This window comes from Cotesia typhae, unplaced genomic scaffold (assembly GCF_013202065.1).
Source record: "Cotesia typhae breed Kobodo isofemale line unplaced genomic scaffold, CoteBio_Ctyphae contig_22, whole genome shotgun sequence".
Taxonomy (NCBI): domain Eukaryota; kingdom Metazoa; phylum Arthropoda; class Insecta; order Hymenoptera; family Braconidae; genus Cotesia; species Cotesia typhae.
In genome coordinates this window covers 60,738-79,392 of record NW_027423728.1, presented here as the reverse complement: position 1 = coordinate 79,392, position 18,655 = coordinate 60,738, and the positions used below count along the sequence as shown (strand labels likewise).

Here is an 18,655-nt window from a genome sequence, read left to right as displayed (position 1 = left end):
TCGTGAAGGATAAATTGTCAAAATATTTAAAAGACTTAGACTTATCAGCAGAATTAATTGAAAATATACTTGCTAATGCATTAGATAATACGTTTAAAACTGTTGACGATCATTTAGGATCGATTTATAAACGGAGACAATTTTATGAAAAGCATTTCCCATATGTCAGTCCAATTCAAATTCCTCTCGATAGCTTGAATAATAATAAAAAAAAACATTATTATCATTATGTACCAATAAAAGAAACTTTAAAACAATTATGTAATAATAAATCACTAAGTCATAAATTAGTATTTGATCTTAAAGAAAACAATAGCGAAATATTAAGAGATTTTACAGACGGTAGTGTGTTCAAGAATAATATTTTTTTTAAAGAAAATCCTGATGCAATACAACTTATATTATATCAAGATAGTTTCGAAATTGTAAATCCGTTAGGTTCTGCTAAAGATAAATATAAAATTTTAGCGGTTTACTTAAGTATAGGGAACTATCCAGATAATATACGATCCCATGTGAATTTCATGTATCTAGTTGCATTATGCAGAGAAAAAATATTCGACCATACTAAAGTTTTTGGTAAAATTGTAGAAGATTTAAAAGATATTGAGACCAATGGTATTGAATTATCACCGGGTAAGTTTATTCGGGGATCTTTAGTATTTGTTACAGGTGACAATCTTGGAAGCCACGCACTAGGGGGGTTCGCCGAAAATTTTAGCAGAACTCAGTTTTTTTGTAGATATTGTTTGGTAACAAAAAAATGTTTTGAATCCACAAGAGGAGCATTAAAAACGTATCCAATAAGAACTGTTGATTCTTACAAAAAAACCATAGACCGTTTAAATAAAAAATATTCCTGTTCCAAAAAAAAAAAATTAAAAAACCGTTATTGATTCAAGGAGTAAAATTCAATTCAGTTTGTAACAGGGTAAATTACCCTAAATCGATAAGTCGCCAGAGATCGATAATTAGTCGACTCAGCACTGGCGCGCCCCGATCTTCGGGCTCTTCCGTTTAGTAATTAAGAAAGGGGGGGTGAAATGGGTAAGTGCTCGGGAGTCGGAGAGTGACAAAAGGAGAAGAGGTTTGATAGTCAACCGCACCGGTCACTACTCAACAGAAAAACAGGTAATTAATATATTTGCACGTGAATTTTGGAACGCTGCGATGAAAATTTATCAAGATTGTCTTTTAAGCTTGAAGACAACATTTCTAACATTTTTACTGTTATAGGAAAACTGGAGTTTGAAGTAAAGACGGATCCCCGGAGTGAAAGAAAACCAGCCAACGAGTACCCAGAGAATTCACCACGTCAGAGAGACATCGTGAACAGGAATTTAAGTCAAATACTCAGGTACTTTATTTCATTCCGTGGGTGGAAGGTAGACCGCGGTTTGTACTCGGTCTATCATTCCTCTTCTCCTCATATATAAAATTTTTATTAATGGATTAATTGCGGAACATTTGTTAGTTTTGGATTTAGTGATTTTCATGGGGGTTTATACCCGAGGATCACTCAATCGACCTTGCGGGGAAATTTTAATAACTAGAAATAATCAATTAATAAATTAACATCCGAAAATTTCGTTAATTTAATTGTTGTAATTTTTATAACAATTAACTTAGTAAAATTGATTAATTTTTGTCATTGAAAAAAATCGACAAATTTTTATTCGTGGAATTTTAGTCAAGCGTCAATTTTTGGTGTCGCAGTAAATTCCAATACCCAAGGTCAAGCAAAACAGCTAGCAAATGTTCTAGCAATTAAAAATTGAATATTTCGACTTGTGTCGAATTTTTTATAATAGATAAAACTAATAGAAAATTATTGATAATATTTTATATTAAGAATTAATTAGTAAAAATATTATATTAGGAATTATTTATTGAGAATATTATATTATAAAATTATTCCGTCAAGTATGAATTTAATAATTTTGGGATTAAGTCCGTGAAGTAGTCAAATTGAAATTACTGAAACTTGATAATTATCGGCGTGGACATTAAGTCCTAGAAATTAGTTAATTGAGTCAAAAATTGTCACAGTAAAAATTTAGTCAGAATTAATTAATTAAACTTATGTTAATAATTTTTAATGTGATTGAGAATTTTATATTGTGATTTATTTAATTATCAAAAGTTAATCCAAGGTATTAAGACCTTTTGTTTTAAATAGTTATTGTTATATTGTTAAGACCATGACTATAAGTTACTGAGGAGTTTTAATCCATTTAATATTTTAATAGAATTAAAATTAACAATTGGAATTTGAGAATTGTCGTAGTTAGTTAGAAATTGATTGTTAATTGAAAATTATCGTTTTATTAAATTACTAATGATTGAATAATTTGATTTGGAATATTTAATTGAAATTAGTTACAGTCAATTTTTATTAAAGTAAAATTTATAAAGTAGAGTCAAGTTAGTAGTGTGAGCGTGAGACTCAAGTGTGGGTTATGTGTGAGTTACAGAGTGATTAGGTCTATGTTTCGTCTCTGGGCCGTTACTGCTGTAGCTGGTGTGGGTTATGAGAGTATGCTGCAGAACATCTAGGTCTATGTTTCGTCGCTGGGCTGTTGTTCTGTAGTAAAGTGTGTATAAGCTGCAGGAGTATCTAGGTCTATGTTTCGTCGCTGGGCTGTTACTCCTGTGAGCCGAGTCAACGAGCCCGGTATATGATTCGTCTCTGTGCGGGTGATTGTAGGTTTAGAAATCGGGTAGACGCCAAAAGGGGCCCGTCACGTGTAGACGCCGAAAGGGGCACGTGTTAGAAATCGATGGGTAGACGCCGAAAGGGGCTCGTCGAGAATAAGTTAGAAATCGACGGGTAGACGCCGAAAGGGGCTCGTCGAGAATAAGGATATTGTTAAGTGTGGTTAGTGTGTGTGTGAATGAAATTTGTTAACTTATTTTAAGCCAACTCTGTTAAGTCTTATTTTTATTGTTAATAAATATCGATCGATCTTGTTAATTAAATTTTTGTTATTTAACAGCAACCTTCCTCCACTCTCTCTACCCTAAGATAGGATTTTCTCAGCTCTGGACCGGTTCCAGGAACCGTGATTAATAATCCCGGTGGCGCCCTGATAATGTTTATTGTTGTTAGTTTTATTAGTTAATTTTAAAATTGATTAGGGACTAACCTGAGCAGGTAAAACTGTTACAAGTTTTTAATCAATTAAACTATTACCACGTTGGTCTTCCTGGATTACCTCCTTGTCTTGGACATGATATATTTGAAGGAGTACTAGCTTATGACCTTAAATTATTTATCGATAACTTTGTGAATGAAGGTTGGTTTTCATACAATTTACTAAATCAAAGAATTGCAACTTTTGATTATTCAGTAGAAGATCATCGGGATAAGCTATGTTTTATTTCACCAACTTCTCAAAGATTATCAGGTGGTGCCTGTCAAATGTGGAGCTTTTTAAGATTATTACCATTATTAGTACATGATAAAATCAATAATATTGACGATGATGTCTGGCAATGCGTTTTATTACTTTCCGAAATAATTGAAATAATATGTGCTCCCGCAATACATAAATCATTTGTAACTCATTTAGATTCACTTATCCGTGATTACATACACTTTAAAAATCTTCATTTGTACAGCCTCTCCGTCCAAAACATCATTATTTAATGCATTATCCATCACTAATTCTTCAATTTGGACCGTTAATGAAGTCATGGACACTTCGGTCTGAGAGCAAACACTGTTTTATGAAACGTGCTATGAGATTTTTACGTAATTTTATAAACGTTACCAAATCACTTAGTATTAAACATGAATTGTATCAATGTTTTGTTCGATTAGGAGGAGAGATTAGTACCGATCTTGAATTGAAAAATACTGAAAAATTCAACTTAAATTTATATAATGAAATGATAAAACAAACTTTGTTGACTAGAAAATTACACCCAAATACTATTGAGTGCAATGGAATTATTAAAAATGGTATTTCGTATCGTACTGGTGATGCTCTTTTTATTTCACGAGATGCATATCAATATAATATAGTTGTTGGAAAAATTTGCAAGATCTTAAATGACGAAAATGAAATTTATTTTATTTTAGGTGTATTTTATACTACATTTATCTCTTACTTAAAAATTTATAAACTAGGAGAGATTTTAAAATACAAATGCTTATCATTTAATGAAATTGTTAGCTTAGAAAAATTACATATTTATAGAATAAGTTCAACTTTATGTGTCAAACCAAAGTATGCATTAGTTGAGTATGCTTTGTAATAAAATTATGTTCAATTCGACGTTTCATCAGTGTAGCTTTTTACCTTCAGCTTAATTTATAGATTATTACTATTGATAATTAATTATTATTGTTATATTTTGAATGTTCTTGAAAGCGATAAAACTTGAGTCAAAGTAAAGCACCCTATGCCGTTTTTGTCAATAGTCAACATGAAAAAATCTAAATAAATATTGTTTAAAAAAAAAATTCCAAAAAAACTATCGTAAAAATTCACATGAAATTAAATAGACAAACAAATATATAAATCGTAATTAAGTTATTTTATTGTTTTGTAATTATATTATAAGTTCAAAAAATCTATCATTTATTTGAAAACTGATTGATAATAGCGACGAATCACGATGACGATCTTCAAAGTTTCTCAGCATGACAAACCATCAATGAAAAAACTCGTCAAAGCTGAGACCATGACTGAGCTTATCGATGCAGCGAGAGTAAAATTATCACTAACGGAAAATGTGTACAAGGTCGGTTACTTTATTTTTTTAATTATTGTCTTTTTTTATATATTTTATAACTCATTGTCTTATAATTTAATTAGATATTCATGGAAGATTTCACCGAAATCGATGACGATGATATCTTACAAGAATTAGCTACAAGCTTTAAGGAGCAACTATCATTAACTCTGGTTCCAGATGGGATTGAGTGGAGTAGTGACAACTTAGCAAACAATACTCCAATAGTGTCGAATGGTAAAGGTGCAATTTCATGCTGACGCTCGACGCTGATTTTTAGCGTCAAACTTGACAAAAAACGCCATCTATAGGAGAGCGTCAATTCAAGAGCGTCAAAAAGTCGCGTCAAGCGTCAGCAATATCTAGCGTCAACAAACATACATAACTAAGCGTCAAAAATTCACAACTATCGATTGATCGATTGTATATATGTTGTTATGTTTTATTATTATTAACCTCAATTACACCTCAATTACACAAACAACAATTAGTTATAAAATAAAATAATAAATATATTAGTGAGAAAAAGATAGTGATTAAAAACAGAAAGATGTTCGCAAATTATCAACATCTAATCTGGGTCTACGAGTGTCAAAAATTGATTCAAGAAAGAAAAATTGCTAAAATGAAGAAAAAAGAATTTTAACTGCTCTGTTTTTAAACGAAGTAGGATTATTCAAAAGAAATTATACGAAGAAACGTTATTGGATTCATCCTTTATTTAAATTACGGGACGTTCACGGATTCATTGAGGCTATATTTCCAACTCTTTTATCATTTCCGGAAAAATTCGAAAATTATTTTCGAATGAATGTGGAACAATTCGAAGAATTATTAGGTTTGGTTGGTCCTTTGATTAGTAAACAAAATACTGTAAGAAACTCTATTTCAGCAACAGCAAGACTTGCAATGACCCTAAGGTAATAATTATCTTATTCATCTCATATTAATCTCATTATTCAAATCATGATTCATAAGAAGTTAGCATAACTGTATATATTAATTTTTCTCTGCAGATACTTGGCAACAGGTGATTGTATGACTTCAGTATCCTATCATTATCTTGTAGGTTTCACAACAACAATTAATATTATAAATGAAACATGTGAAATGCTATGAAAGTGCCTAAATGAGAAAGTATTGCCATATCCGCTGACAGTTAGAGATTGGTTGGAAATCTCTCATGATTTTGATGAAAATGGCAATTTCCACACTGCATAGGAGCTATGGACGGAAAGCATATTCGAATACAGGTATGAAAATTCAGTTACAATTATTTAATTAAATTCACCGCCTATGGAACTTACATAATAATTCGAAATTTCATTGTAGTGTCCTGATAATGCTGGCTCAGCGTATTATAATTATAAAAATCATCATAGTGTTGTTTTAATGGCTATTTGTAATGCCGATTATTCATTTGTTTGTGTGGATACTGGTGCTTATGGTCGACAAAGTGACGGTGGTATTTTCAAAAATTCCGCGTTTGGTCAAAAATTTGAACATCAGCAAATGAATGTGCCGCAACCAGATCTACTTACTGTTAATGGAGCACCCTTACCATACGTACTGGTAGGTGACGAAGCATTCCAACTAAGTACTTATTTACTTCGACCATACCCGGGAAGAGGTGGTCTTACTGAGGAACGAAATATATTTAATTATCGTTTGAGTCGCGCACGGAGAACGATTGAAAATACATTTGGCATTATTGTGAGAAAATGGAGAATTTTGAAAAAACCAATTGAAGCTACAGTTGAAAACACAATTACCACAGTCCAGGCAATTGTCGTGCTTCACAATTGGCTTCGCAAGCATGAGAAAAATGATACATATATTTCGGATGATGATGATATTAATGAATTGAGAAATGAAATAAACGACTCGGCTTTAGAGGATGCTAGAGTTTATGGCAATCATCACAGTAGCAAAGTGGCCGTGTCAATTCGCGATAAGTTTTGTGATTATTTCAATACCGAAGGAGCAGTTCCTTGGCAGTATGGTCGTACCCAATGATGAAATTATTTAAATTCTACGAACTATCTTCATTACATATTGTTACTTCTCAAAAATTCGATATCTACGTACCTTCAGTGTTGAATTGTGTTAGTCCTCACGCCCCAAATCTTACGTTAATCTAGCAGTTTATAAACAGTACTTATTATGCTCTTCGATCCTCATCGCATCATCGCTCGTGGCTATAGTTTTTAAAGCTATTTAAATAATTAACTCTATATAATATTTATCTTCATTCATTATTTATAATTTTGTAATTACTTGTAATTATTATATTTTCTACTTCTGAATGATTGCAGAGAATTGCATTTTTATATTTAATTAAAAGACAGTGAAAGACTGATATTAAATTTTTAGACTAATAATAATTAGCAGATTATGTGTACTTCTCTGTAATCATCGAAATTGATACTAAAAGAAAACCAAAAAGTGTAATATTAAATTAGAATTTTATACACTTTATAAAACCAAAAAAATAAAATATATATTGAAATTTTATCCCAGCAATTATTATATCTGTAATTATTAATTATTTACGGAAAATATGTAACTTGAAATGCGAGACATGTTTATTTTGTGTAAGTTTTAAAAAATTATTCAAATAGAACAATTAAATAAATATAAAGTTATGTAATTTCGTATGCGGAGATTAATATAAACTAAGATAGTGAATAAATTTTATTGTATAAAAATTATAAAAATCTTCGAAGGGAGTGAATAATTTGAATAATTGTATAAATTTAGAATGTACGAAAAATATGAATTTCATGAAAATTTTTAAATTTAAAGAAAATTTTTGTAAATTAAATTGTATTTAATTAATAGAAAAAGATAACATAAAATATGTATGAGAATTTGAGTTACCAGAAAAGTATGATCTTGAATTATTAAGTTTATTCAAACTCGAAATGTTTTTAAAACATACAAATATATTATTTGTTAAACAACTTGACAGTATGAAAGTCTTACAAAAAATACAAAGAAATTCAAAGAATTTTATGAGAATATTTAAGTAATAATAATATCATTATTGTCATTTTAGTTTTTTTTTATCTTTTAATATCATCTTATGATCTGGTGTTAGTAATTTATCTTTAAATCATTGATAATAATATTGGGTATTTTAACGTAGTTTTTTTTTGTCTTGAAACTATTTAACAATATTAAAATTAACTAATCTTTGGCTTAAGCCAGTAAACATTATTTTTTGACATTAAATACCTTAATTAGTTTATAACTAACAGCAATATACTAAATAGTTTATATTTAATCATTAATTATAGTATCACACAACCACTTTAAGGTAAAGTTTTGTCTTAAAACAATATTATTGCTGTAAGATTTCATTTTTTTTTAGCTTATTATCCTATAATTTGATCTTTGACCTTATAATTATTAATATTAGTATCAGGTAATTATTTCAAGATAAAGTTTTGTATTAAAACTATTCAACACTGTTTAAAATAATTAATCTTTGGCCTAAGTTTTAGAACAGACCATAATACTGATGACATAATTTTATAATAAGAGCCAAAATAAAAAAACTTTAAATTGTTGAAAGCAGCAATTTTTAAAAATCGTATCGATTTTCATTTTGAAGTTTACTTTGAACCAAAGCCATAATTTCTATTATTACTCCAAGATGCTTGTCTTCTGGAAGTTTCCTTATTTCATGGCCTACACCTGCTAAAAAATTATCGACTGCATCAATTTTTGGAGTAGAAGGTAATGTAAGTGGTGGAGAGTCCTTGCAGATCTTTGCAGCGATCATAGCTAACGGAGACATATTATTGTCTAATAATCCGTTATTAGTACGTTTACGTGAACTTTTACTGACAGGAGTAGCTGAAAAAATTACGTTTATTGTTTTATATCAAAATTATATTTTCAATTAAAAATTCAGCTTACTTGATATTGGATTATTACTATTATTATTGTTTTTAGCATCATCTTCAGATATATAATCATCACCTTCAACTCCACTATTATGGAAATCATCTCAAGGAACATTACTTACAGTTCTAAATTACACAAAATATTAAAAATATAAATTAATGATTGTAGGAATTAGAATAATTATTTTCACTTACGGCTTAATCAAGCAACAGCCGCGCATGAATGAGCAAGCGTCATAGAATCTCCATTTCTTTTCGTCAATTCGAGCTGAGCCACTAGAACGGCATTCTGCTCGAATTTGTTTTCGGTATTGATCTTTTAAACTCTTAAATCTTTTTTTAGCATCATCAGCAGATAATCGATCTGGCAAAAAAAAAATAATGATGAATAGAGGTAAAAAAATAATAATAAATACTTATTAAAAATTGATACAGAAAAAAAAATTCAACATACAGTTCATGGCTTTTGATATTTCTTCCCACAGTAGATCAGTAGCTTTTGACGAGCGCTTTGCTAGAGGTATTTCATAGTTCCACAAGGGCGGCCTTGATTGGACTTCCAAAATTAAAAATTCGATTTCATTGTCCGTTAGTTTAGATTCTTCTTGTGGTTTCTGAGACATGATAGCTTTTTTTTTCCACCCTTACAACCCTTTGTCGAAGCAGATTGGAGTGTAGGACTTTTCTGCGCTAAAATTAAGAAATATAAAATCAATCAGCCATGAAGTTTTCATAATTTTGACAATAGTTAGGAAAGGAAATTAAACATTTGTCTTACGTAAAGGTAAGCTTAACATGTCATCTTCATCGTCTAACACACAATAGTCTACAAATTCTTCAACACTTGCTTTTTTCCCACCTCCGATAGCACGACCACTGTATAACTGAAAAACATCATCTTTGCCATTTAATTCGGGCAATAATTCGCGAATAACTTCTTGGGTGCCGTCCTCAAATTGTGCTCGACGGATTATTGTTCTTTTGTCAGCTGTCAAAAAATAAGATTTAAATATAATATATATATTGTATTACACAATGCTATCGAATTACTTACCCAGTAAAGGGTAAAAATAGTAGTTTTTGTCAACATGAAAGTTCTTATAAGGCTTCATGCACGGATGACTGCAGATTTCTTTACAGATAGTCTCACATACTCCGCATGTATAAAACAATTCCCGTTCCTGATGAAAAAAATATACTTACTAATATATAAAATTATTTTTTTAATGTTAAAACAACTTGACAATGTAAATAACGTATGTCTACACATATGGATGTATAGAGACAAACGGCTGACATGAACTCAGCGTACTTTCTTTTTATTTTTCAATCGAAATTTGAGGACATAGTTTAAAATTCAATGCTCTTGCTTTTTTTTTACATCACATGAAAATTAATTTACTATCAAATTATGAAAAACTGAATTTAATTGTACGATAAATAGTAAATAACATTTGAGGTTAAAAAAATGTTATTTACTTTTTCATTCATTTTTCATGTCTTAAATCAAAATATATACATAAAATATAATTAAATTATAATTTTTCTTTTAATATTACCTCCCCGTAGTCCATGATACCTTTTTCATATATTTTTTCAATTATTATAAAAAAAAATATTTTATTACTCTTGTTTTTTATTTTTCGATATACAGGGTGTCTCTGAAGTGGCGGGAGTAATTGTTGGGGTCGATAGAGAAAAAAATACTGAATCGAAAGTTCCTGAGCCAAAAATTTTTTTGGGCCATAGAATTTGAGTTATGAATTAAAAACGATAGCCAATCAGAAGCGCGCTATTCGAGAAATGAAAATGAGCGGGGAAGTAGAGGAGACGCGAGAGTGAGATGCTGCAATAGCAGCTTACTCGCTCACACAAAGCCGAGTATGAGAGGGGATTGTGACGCTATGAGCCGAGTACGTAAGTGTGAATGAGTGGATGTATGAGGTCGCAAGCGGACGGCTTAATGTATGAGTGTGTGTCCGTGTATCGCAGCATTATTGGAGGCGTTGTAACGCTGAATTAAAGCTAACCGGGTACTCTAAGACAGAGGAAAAATTTTTATTTTTATTTTTATTCGAAAAAATTTAATAAAAAAAAATAAAAAGGCCCAAGATTTAACCAGACCCACAGAAACGGAGAGTAAATTTTTAATTCTCATTTATTTTGCTGGGGATTATTTTCAAATACAAAAAAAAAAAAAAAAGGCTAAGATTCAACTGGAATCCAAAAAGAGATGGATGAAAAAATTCTATTTTTTATTTTTAATCAGCAAAATTATTTTTCTTTAAAAAAGAGCCCAATCTCGACTGGAGCAAGAAAAAATGATTGAAAAATTTTATTATTAATTTTCAATCAACAAAATTATTATAAAAAAATAAATGGGCCCAAGTCTCAACCGGACCCAAACAAACGGATAAAAATTTTTATTACTTACTTAATTTGCTGGAAATTATCTTTAAAAACGAAAAAATGCCCAAGACTCGATCGGATCCAAAAAATAACAGTACAAAAATTTTTCCTTATTTTCAATCAGCAAAATTGTTTCTTTTAAAAAAGGCCCAATCTCGACTGGAGCAAAAAAAAATGATTAAAAAATTTTATTATTAATTTTCAATCAACAAAATTATTTAAAAAAAAAATAGTCCGCAGACTCAACCGGACCCAAACAAACAGATAGATAGTTTTAATTACTTATTTATTTTGATGGGAATTATTTTAAAAAACGAAGAAAATCGCCCAAGACTCGACCGGACCCAAAAAAAAAAAAATAAATTGAAAAATTTTGTTTTCATTTTCAATCAGCCAAATTAATTCCTTTTCGAAACAAGGCCCAATCTCAAACAGACTAAGAGAAACTAATTAAAAAATTTTATTTTTATTATTAATCAAATATTATTTAAAAAAGAAAATAAGCCACAGACTTAACCGGACTTAAACAAACGGATAGAAAATTTTTATTACTTACTTAATTTGCTGGAAATTATCTTTAAAAACGAAAAAATGCCCAAGACTCCATCAGACCGAAAGGGAGATGAATAAAAAAATTTTACTATTCATTTTTAATCATCATAATTAACTTTTTTATAATAAAAGGCTCAATTTCGACCGGACCCAGAAAAAATGATCCAAAAATTTTATTTTTTATTGTTGATCATCAAAACTAATTAAAAAAACAAATGAGGCCCTAGACTCAACTGGACCCAAACAAACGGATAAATAATTTTTATTACTTATTTATTTTGCAGGAAATTATTTTTGAAAACGATAAAAATGCCCTAGACTCGACCAGACCCGAAATAAAATAAATTGAAAATCTTTGTTTTTCTATTTTTAATCAGCAAAATTATTTTCCTTTGAAAAAGGGCCTGATCTCGACTGGAGCAAGAAAAAATAATTGAAAAGTTTTATAATGAATTTTTAATCAACAAAATTTTTTAAAAAAGAAAATAGGCCCCAGACTTAACTGGACCCAAACAAACGGAAAGAAAACTTTTATTCCTGTTTTTTTGTTGGGAATTATTTTTCGAAACAAAAAAATTGCCCAAGACTCGACCGGACCCGAAAAAGATAAATCGAAAAATTTTATTTCTAAATATTAATTAACTAAATTATTAAGAAAAAAAAAAATAGACCCAAGACGCAGCAGGACCCAAATAAACGGATAGAAATTTTTATTACTTGATCACCAAGATTAATTTTCCTTGAAAAGAAAGGCCCAATCTCAAACAGACTTCGAATAACTGATTGAAAAATTTTATTATCAATTATTAATTAACAACATTATTCTTAAAAAAAAATTAATAGGCCCCAGACTCAATCGGACCCAAACAAACGGATCGAAAACTTTTATTTCCCATTCATTTTGCTAGGAATTATTTTTAAAAACGAAAAAATGCCCAAGACTCGACCAGAGCCAAGAATAGAAGAATGCAAAAAAATTTATTTTCTCTTTTCAATAACAAACAAAAATTTATTGAACAAAAATCAGCCTAATCTTGACAAGACGATAAAAAACTGATTGAAAAAATTTATTATCAATTATTAATTGACAAAATTATTTCAAAAAAGAAAATAGGCCCCAGACTCAACCGGACCAAAACGAACAGATAGAAAATTTTTATTACTTATTTCTTATGCTCGGAATAATTTTTGAAAACAGAAGGAATTGCCCAAGACTCAACCGGACCCAACCAAACGGATGGAAAACTTTCATTTCTCATTTATTTTGCTGGGAATTATTCTGTAAAATAATTTTTCAATTAATCGTCAGGTAAAATGTCAAAAATAAATTAAAACAAACATTGAACTCAAGTCCCAATAATTTTGATATTTTAATTAAAATTATTTTTTAATTAATTGACAGGTAAAATGTCAAATAAGGAATTGAAAAAAAAAACGCTCTCGAGTCCTGATAATTTTGATATTTTTATTAAAATTATTTATCAGTTAATTAACAGGTAAAATGTCAACTAATAAATTAAAAAAAAAAATTGAACTCAAGTCCGAATAATTTTGATATTTTAATTGAAATTATTTATCAGTTAATTGACAGGTAAAATGTAAAAAAATATACTAAAAAAAAAATCGCTCTCGAGTCCTGATAATTTTGATATTATTATTAAAATTATTAATCACTTAATCAACAAGCGAAATGTCAAATGATAAATTAAAAAAAAATTGAACTCAAGTCCGAATAATTTTGATATTTTTAATAGAATTATCTATCAGTGAATTAACAGGTAGAATGTCAAATTATAAATTAAGAAAAAAATTGAACTCAAGTCCGAATAATTTTGATATTTTTATTAGAATTATCTATCAGTGAATTAACAGGTAGAGTGTCAAATTATAAATTAAGAAAAAATTGAACTCAAGTCCGAATAATTTTGATATTTTTATTAGAATTATCTATCGGTGAATTAACAGGTAGAATGTCAAATTATAAATTAAGAAAAAAATTGAACTCAAGTCCGAACAATTTTGATATTTTTATAAAAATTATTTTTTAATTAATTGACAGGTAAATAAATAATAAATTAAAAAAAAAAATTGAACTCAGGTCCTGATAATTTTGATATTTTAATTAAAGTTGTTTATCAATCAATTGACTGTTAAAATCCTGAATAATAAATTAAAAATAAATCGCACTCATGTTCTCATAATTTTGATCTTATAATTGAAATAAATTTCTAATGAATTGACGGGTAAAATCCCAAGTATCAAATTAAGTAGTAATCGCACCCAAGCCCTGATAATTTTGATATTTTAATTTAAATTATTTATCACTTAATTGATAGGTAAAATGTCAAATGATAAATTAACAAAACATTGAATTCAAGTCCTTATAATTTTGATATTTCAATTTAAATATTCTTTTTATTCACTGACAGGTAAAATGTCGAAGAAAATATGAAAAAGAAATGGCATTCACGTTTTAGTAATTTTGATATTTTAGTTTCCCTTTTTCTTAGCAAAGAAATCATTTCAAAAAAATCTACAGGTGTTTCGGCAGTTCAAGGATAACTTTACTTTAATGTTATTAGTTTGCATTCACATCATTACACTTTACTCCTTTTATTAAGCAATTAAGATTCCAGTTGAATCTTAGCCTTTTTTTTTTTTTTGTATTTGAAAATAATCCCCAGCAAAATAAATGAGAATTAAAAATTTACTCTCCGTTTCTGTGGGTCTGGTTAAATCTTGGGCCTTTTTATTTTTTTATTAAATTTTTTCGAATAAAAATAAAAATTAAAATTTTTTCCCTCTGTCTTAGAGTACCCGGTTAGCTTTAATTCAGCGTTACAACGCCTCCAATAATGCTGCGATACACGGACACACACTCATACATTAAGCCGTCCGCTTGCGACCTCATACATCCACTCATTCACACTTACGTACTCGGCTCATAGCGTCACAATCCCCTCTCATGCTCGGCTTTGTGTGAGCGAGTAAGCTGCTATTGCAGCATCTCACTCTCGCGTCTCCTCTACTTCCCCGCTCATTTTCATTTCTCGAATAGCGCGCTTCTGATTGGCTATCGTTTTTAATTCATAACTCAAATTCTATGGCCCAAAAAAATTTTTGGCTCAGGAACTTTCGATTCAGTATTTTTTCTCTATCGACCCCAACAATTACTCCCGCCACTTCAGAGACACCCTGTATATCGATTACTACCTACTTCGATTATAGGATTTTAGCTTGACGCACATAGCTCCATAGCTCCAGCGTCAAAAACTAAACATTGTTTAGTTTTTTCAGTTTTTGTCGCTAAAATTTATCCAGATGGCGTTTTCGTCGGAATTGTACCACGTGATTAAGTTTGACGCTAAAAATCAGCGTCAAGCGTCAGCATGAAATTGCACCTTAAAGAATGAATTTTTATTGAATCTTTTATTAATATGTATAATTGATACTTAAAATTTTCAGTTTTTAGTACTTTTAATACATTATCTTTTCTATCGATATTCGCTCTCAATTTAAATGATTTAAATGAAGTAATAATATTATAAACTACTTAATTAATAGTTTGTACTTTTGATAAGTATTTTCTACTTAGTAGTAAACTATTTCAATTACAGAGAACCTCGAAACTGATAACCAGCCTTGCCAATCATTACTTGGACGTCAAACTTCTAATTTAGACAGCATTTATGTGAAACTGCCGTCTTCTGTACAGGAATTTTTGAGTAGAGGAACGTTTCTAGATCCCGACAAGAAAAAATCACTGATTCATGTAATTGAAAAATACATGTCAAATGACTTAAAAAACACTACCCGTGGAACTGCAAGAGACATTGGTAAGCAGCTGGTAAATAAGTACCCAGCTTCTTTTACAGTCAAAAACTTATCTATGGATGCTGCTGGTGCAAGCTTGGGCCAGAAGATCTATGATAGAATAAATTATGTTAAACAAGACCAAATTGGGAACGAAGTAACACATTCATACAGCTTACACGATCTTGAAGAGCCAGCACGAAAACCAAAAGTTCAGGATGAGTACGGTTGTGTGGCTTATATGCCTGAATTACCTTCAACTGAAACATGGGAATCGCAGGAGTAAAAAGATTAGAACTAATTGAGAAATATAAGTCTTCAAAACCCGTTGGAGATATCAAGGAATTAATGTCTCAATCATATTATTTGCAACGCAAAAATATTATTCGAGAGAATAGAGATTTTACTAAAATTTTCACAGATTGGCCTTACCTTACTCATTATAAAATTATGATTGCTCATGCAGATCGTCTTCTGGGCCAAGACTGTTTAAAGATATGGGGAAACTCGTTAAAAGATTTTTATGTTCCTATTAATTGTTTTTCGAAAAATAAGGAAATATGTGCAATTGAAAAGTTTAAAAAAAAATAAGGGGCAAAGTATTCCTGAAAATCTCAAATATATTCATCATGAATTAAAAAAGCTAAAGAATATTGCGATACTCTAAATAATAAAGTTCCTTATAAAAATATTCTTTTTGATTTTATAACTAAATATATGGGGACTAAGGAAAAACTAGAATATCTATATGTGATAATGGAAGTAAGTTATTAATTTTGTTACACAGTTTGTAATGAAAACTTATTATTAATTTATTTTATAAAGAAATAAATTTTACAATCTAACTTTTTTTAGGAAGACACGAGCGATGAAGAATTATTAAAATTAATTACGGTTCTGAATCCAGTACTCATTATTAGAGGTTTGCAATATTGCTTAATTACTATACATGTACTTTAAGTACTTTACATGTACTATGAATAGGATAATTAATAAAAAAAAATTTTAATTATGGTTTTCAGGAACTGATATTCACAACTCGTCCAGTCAATTTAATGTTGTGATTGAAAAAAATGTTAATTCTTTTCTGGATGGAATATTAATAACTTTTTTATCTTATTTCATCTTCGGATTTCTGTATCCACCAGAAATCGAAGGAACACTAGAAGTGATTCAAAGGTTCGTTAAAATTATATTAGATAAAAAATTTCTCCAATAAAATACGTCAAGTCCAAAAACTCTTAACACAAGAAATCTTATGTTGCATACATCCTTTCTTATTAAAAAAATAAAATTAAAAATAATTTTTGTTTGTATTAAAAACTTCTTATAAGTCGATGAATCTTTTCTTTTATAATTTGTGATCTGAAAAGTGTATCGTTTTCACTTTGACACTATACTTCTTTCAGTAACGCTTCATTTTTAGCAATATTTCTAAATAATTTCATCGGTGTATATAACTTTTCATTAGTATTTGAGAAATAATGATTTTTTTATTAATAAATGCTTCGGTTTTTCAGATTATTTTTGAATATCAATCCTCCTCGAGGGACTAAGCGAGGTGGTAAACGGAAGGCAGTTATTCAACACCCAAAGTATACTACTTTTATTGAAGAAATCAATGCCTTCAAGAATGACGATATTAGCGATCTCTAATTCAATGTCTGAATAAATTTTCTTTTATGTACTTTTTTTATATTTATTAGTTTGCAGGAACTTTATTATTTTTATATTATTTTGAAATTTTCACACACTAATTATTTAATTAATGTTATTCAATTAAAATTTTTTCATATTCATTAGTTTTTAGGTTGCAATACCAGATTTAAAACTTATATTTTTATTTAAGTGTAAACTTATAAATTTATTATAATCTGTTTCGAAATACAACTATTATAAGTGTACGTTAATTTGATTTTAAAATGTAAGAAAAAAATTCAATATCATACAAATAAAAAAATTAATTTTTAATGTTTGGAATAAAAACTTTATTATCTCTAGAAAATGGACTTTATAATTTTAAGACACCATTCAGTACGCATAGCATTAGAATTTTTGCAGCGTGGAAATTACATTTTTCTTATCAAGCTTGAATTATTTTTAACGATACTCCTATCCAATAAATAAAGGCTTATTCCATCCATAAAATAACCTACATCCTCAAAAGTATTAGAATATTATTTTATTTATCTATGATCAAGCTTATAGTATTTTGATATCAGTCTGACGGGTATCTTTTACTTATATAGAAATAACTCTCAACATTTAATTGAAAAAAAAAAAAAAAAAATATTATACTTATACAAATCATTATGCTTGAAAATTATTGGAGAAATCGTGAAGATTTTTCTAACAATCTAATGAAATAAATAAAAAACTTTAAATTTTTTAATTTATGTTTTTTTATATTATTTTATTTGTAGTCACATAAACAACTAAGGTCATGGAGCGACTACTATATACAGGGTGTCTCTGAAGTGGCGGGAGTAATTGTTGGGGTCGATAGAGAAAAAAATACTGAATCGAAAGTTCCTGAGCCAAAAATTTTTTTGGGCCATAGAATTTGAGTTATGAATTAAAAACGATAGCCAATCAGAAGCGCGCTATTCGAGAAATGAAAATGAGCGGGGAAGTAGAGGAGACGCGAGAGTGAGATGCTGCAATAGCAGCTTACTCGCTCACACAAAGCCGAGTATGAGAGGGGATTGTGACGCTATGAGCCGAGTACGTAAGTGTGAATGAGTGGATGTATGAGGTCGCAAGCGGACGGCTTAATGTATGAGTGTGTGTCCGTGTATCGCAGCATTATTGGAGGCGTTGTAACGCTGAATTAAAGCTAACCGGGTACTCTAAGACAGAGGAAAAAATTTTTATTTTTATTTTTATTCGAAAAAATTTAATAAAAAAATAAAAAGGCCCAAGATTTAACCAGACCCACAGAAACGGAGAGTAAATTTTTAATTCTCATTTATTTTGCTGGGGATTATTTTCAAATACAAAAAAAAAAAAAAGGCTAAGATTCAACTGGAATCCAAAAAGAGATGGATGAAAAAATTCTATTTTTTATTTTTAATCAGCAAAATTATTTTTCTTTAAAAAAGAGCCCAATCTCGACTGGAGCAAGAAAAAATGATTGAAAAATTTTATTATTAATTTTCAATCAACAAAATTATTATAAAAAAATAATGGGCCCAAGTCTCAACCGGACCCAAACAAACGGATAAAAATTT

The 18,655-nt window shown here is 29.3% G+C and overlaps 2 protein-coding genes across 4 annotated transcripts; one reads left to right on the top strand and one right to left on the bottom strand.

The window, feature by feature from the left end:
- Window positions 1-1,089: 1,089 nt before the first annotated feature.
- LOC141524113 (uncharacterized) lies at window positions 1,090-17,241 on the top strand. 2 transcript variants are annotated; one of them, XM_074237769.1, is made up of 6 exons: window positions 1,090-1,357; window positions 4,612-4,749; window positions 4,824-4,977; window positions 15,230-16,187; window positions 16,281-16,347; window positions 16,448-16,513. In XM_074237769.1, the coding sequence occupies exons 2-4, from the start codon at window positions 4,624-4,626 to the stop codon at window positions 15,709-15,711; spliced, it is 762 nt and encodes a 253-aa protein (XP_074093870.1). In that variant the 5' UTR covers window positions 1,090-1,357; window positions 4,612-4,623; the 3' UTR covers window positions 15,712-16,187; window positions 16,281-16,347; window positions 16,448-16,513. The 2 variants fall into 2 exon arrangements, with proteins under 2 accessions (XP_074093870.1, XP_074093871.1); XM_074237770.1 differs by lacking the exons at window positions 1,090-1,357; window positions 4,612-4,749; window positions 4,824-4,977 and adding an exon at window positions 16,946-17,241 and having other exon boundaries at window positions 15,707-16,187; window positions 16,448-16,604.
- On the bottom strand, window positions 8,955-10,296 carry LOC141524363 (uncharacterized). 2 transcript variants are annotated; one of them, XM_074238192.1, is made up of 5 exons: window positions 10,211-10,296; window positions 9,706-9,832; window positions 9,430-9,639; window positions 9,106-9,341; window positions 8,955-9,015 (listed from the first exon to the last, which is right to left on the bottom strand). In XM_074238192.1, the coding sequence occupies exons 1-4, from the start codon at window positions 10,223-10,225 to the stop codon at window positions 9,241-9,243; spliced, it is 453 nt and encodes a 150-aa protein (XP_074094293.1). In that variant the 5' UTR covers window positions 10,226-10,296; the 3' UTR covers window positions 8,955-9,015; window positions 9,106-9,240. The 2 variants fall into 2 exon arrangements, with proteins under 2 accessions (XP_074094293.1, XP_074094294.1); XM_074238193.1 differs by lacking the exon at window positions 10,211-10,296 and adding an exon at window positions 9,964-10,042.
- Window positions 17,242-18,655: the final 1,414 nt, after the last annotated feature.

Bases quoted from the DNA above. Each gene is read 5' to 3' on its own strand.
- LOC141524113 (XM_074237769.1), top strand. From the start codon at position 4,624: ATGACGATCTTCAAAGTTTCTCAGCATGACAAACCATCAATGAAAAAA. The intron at 4,750-4,823 runs GTCGGTTACTTT...TAATTTAATTAG, and splicing joins TAACGGAAAATGTGTACAAG to ATATTCATGGAAGATTTCAC. The intron at 4,978-15,229 runs GTAAAGGTGCAA...TTTCAATTACAG, and splicing joins TACTCCAATAGTGTCGAATG to AGAACCTCGAAACTGATAAC.
- LOC141524363 (XM_074238192.1), bottom strand. The intron at 9,640-9,705 runs GTAAGTAATTCG...ATTTTTTGACAG, and splicing joins CTATTTTTACCCTTTACTGG to CTGACAAAAGAACAATAATC. The intron at 9,342-9,429 runs GTAAGACAAATG...TCTTAATTTTAG, and splicing joins CATGTTAAGCTTACCTTTAC to CGCAGAAAAGTCCTACACTC.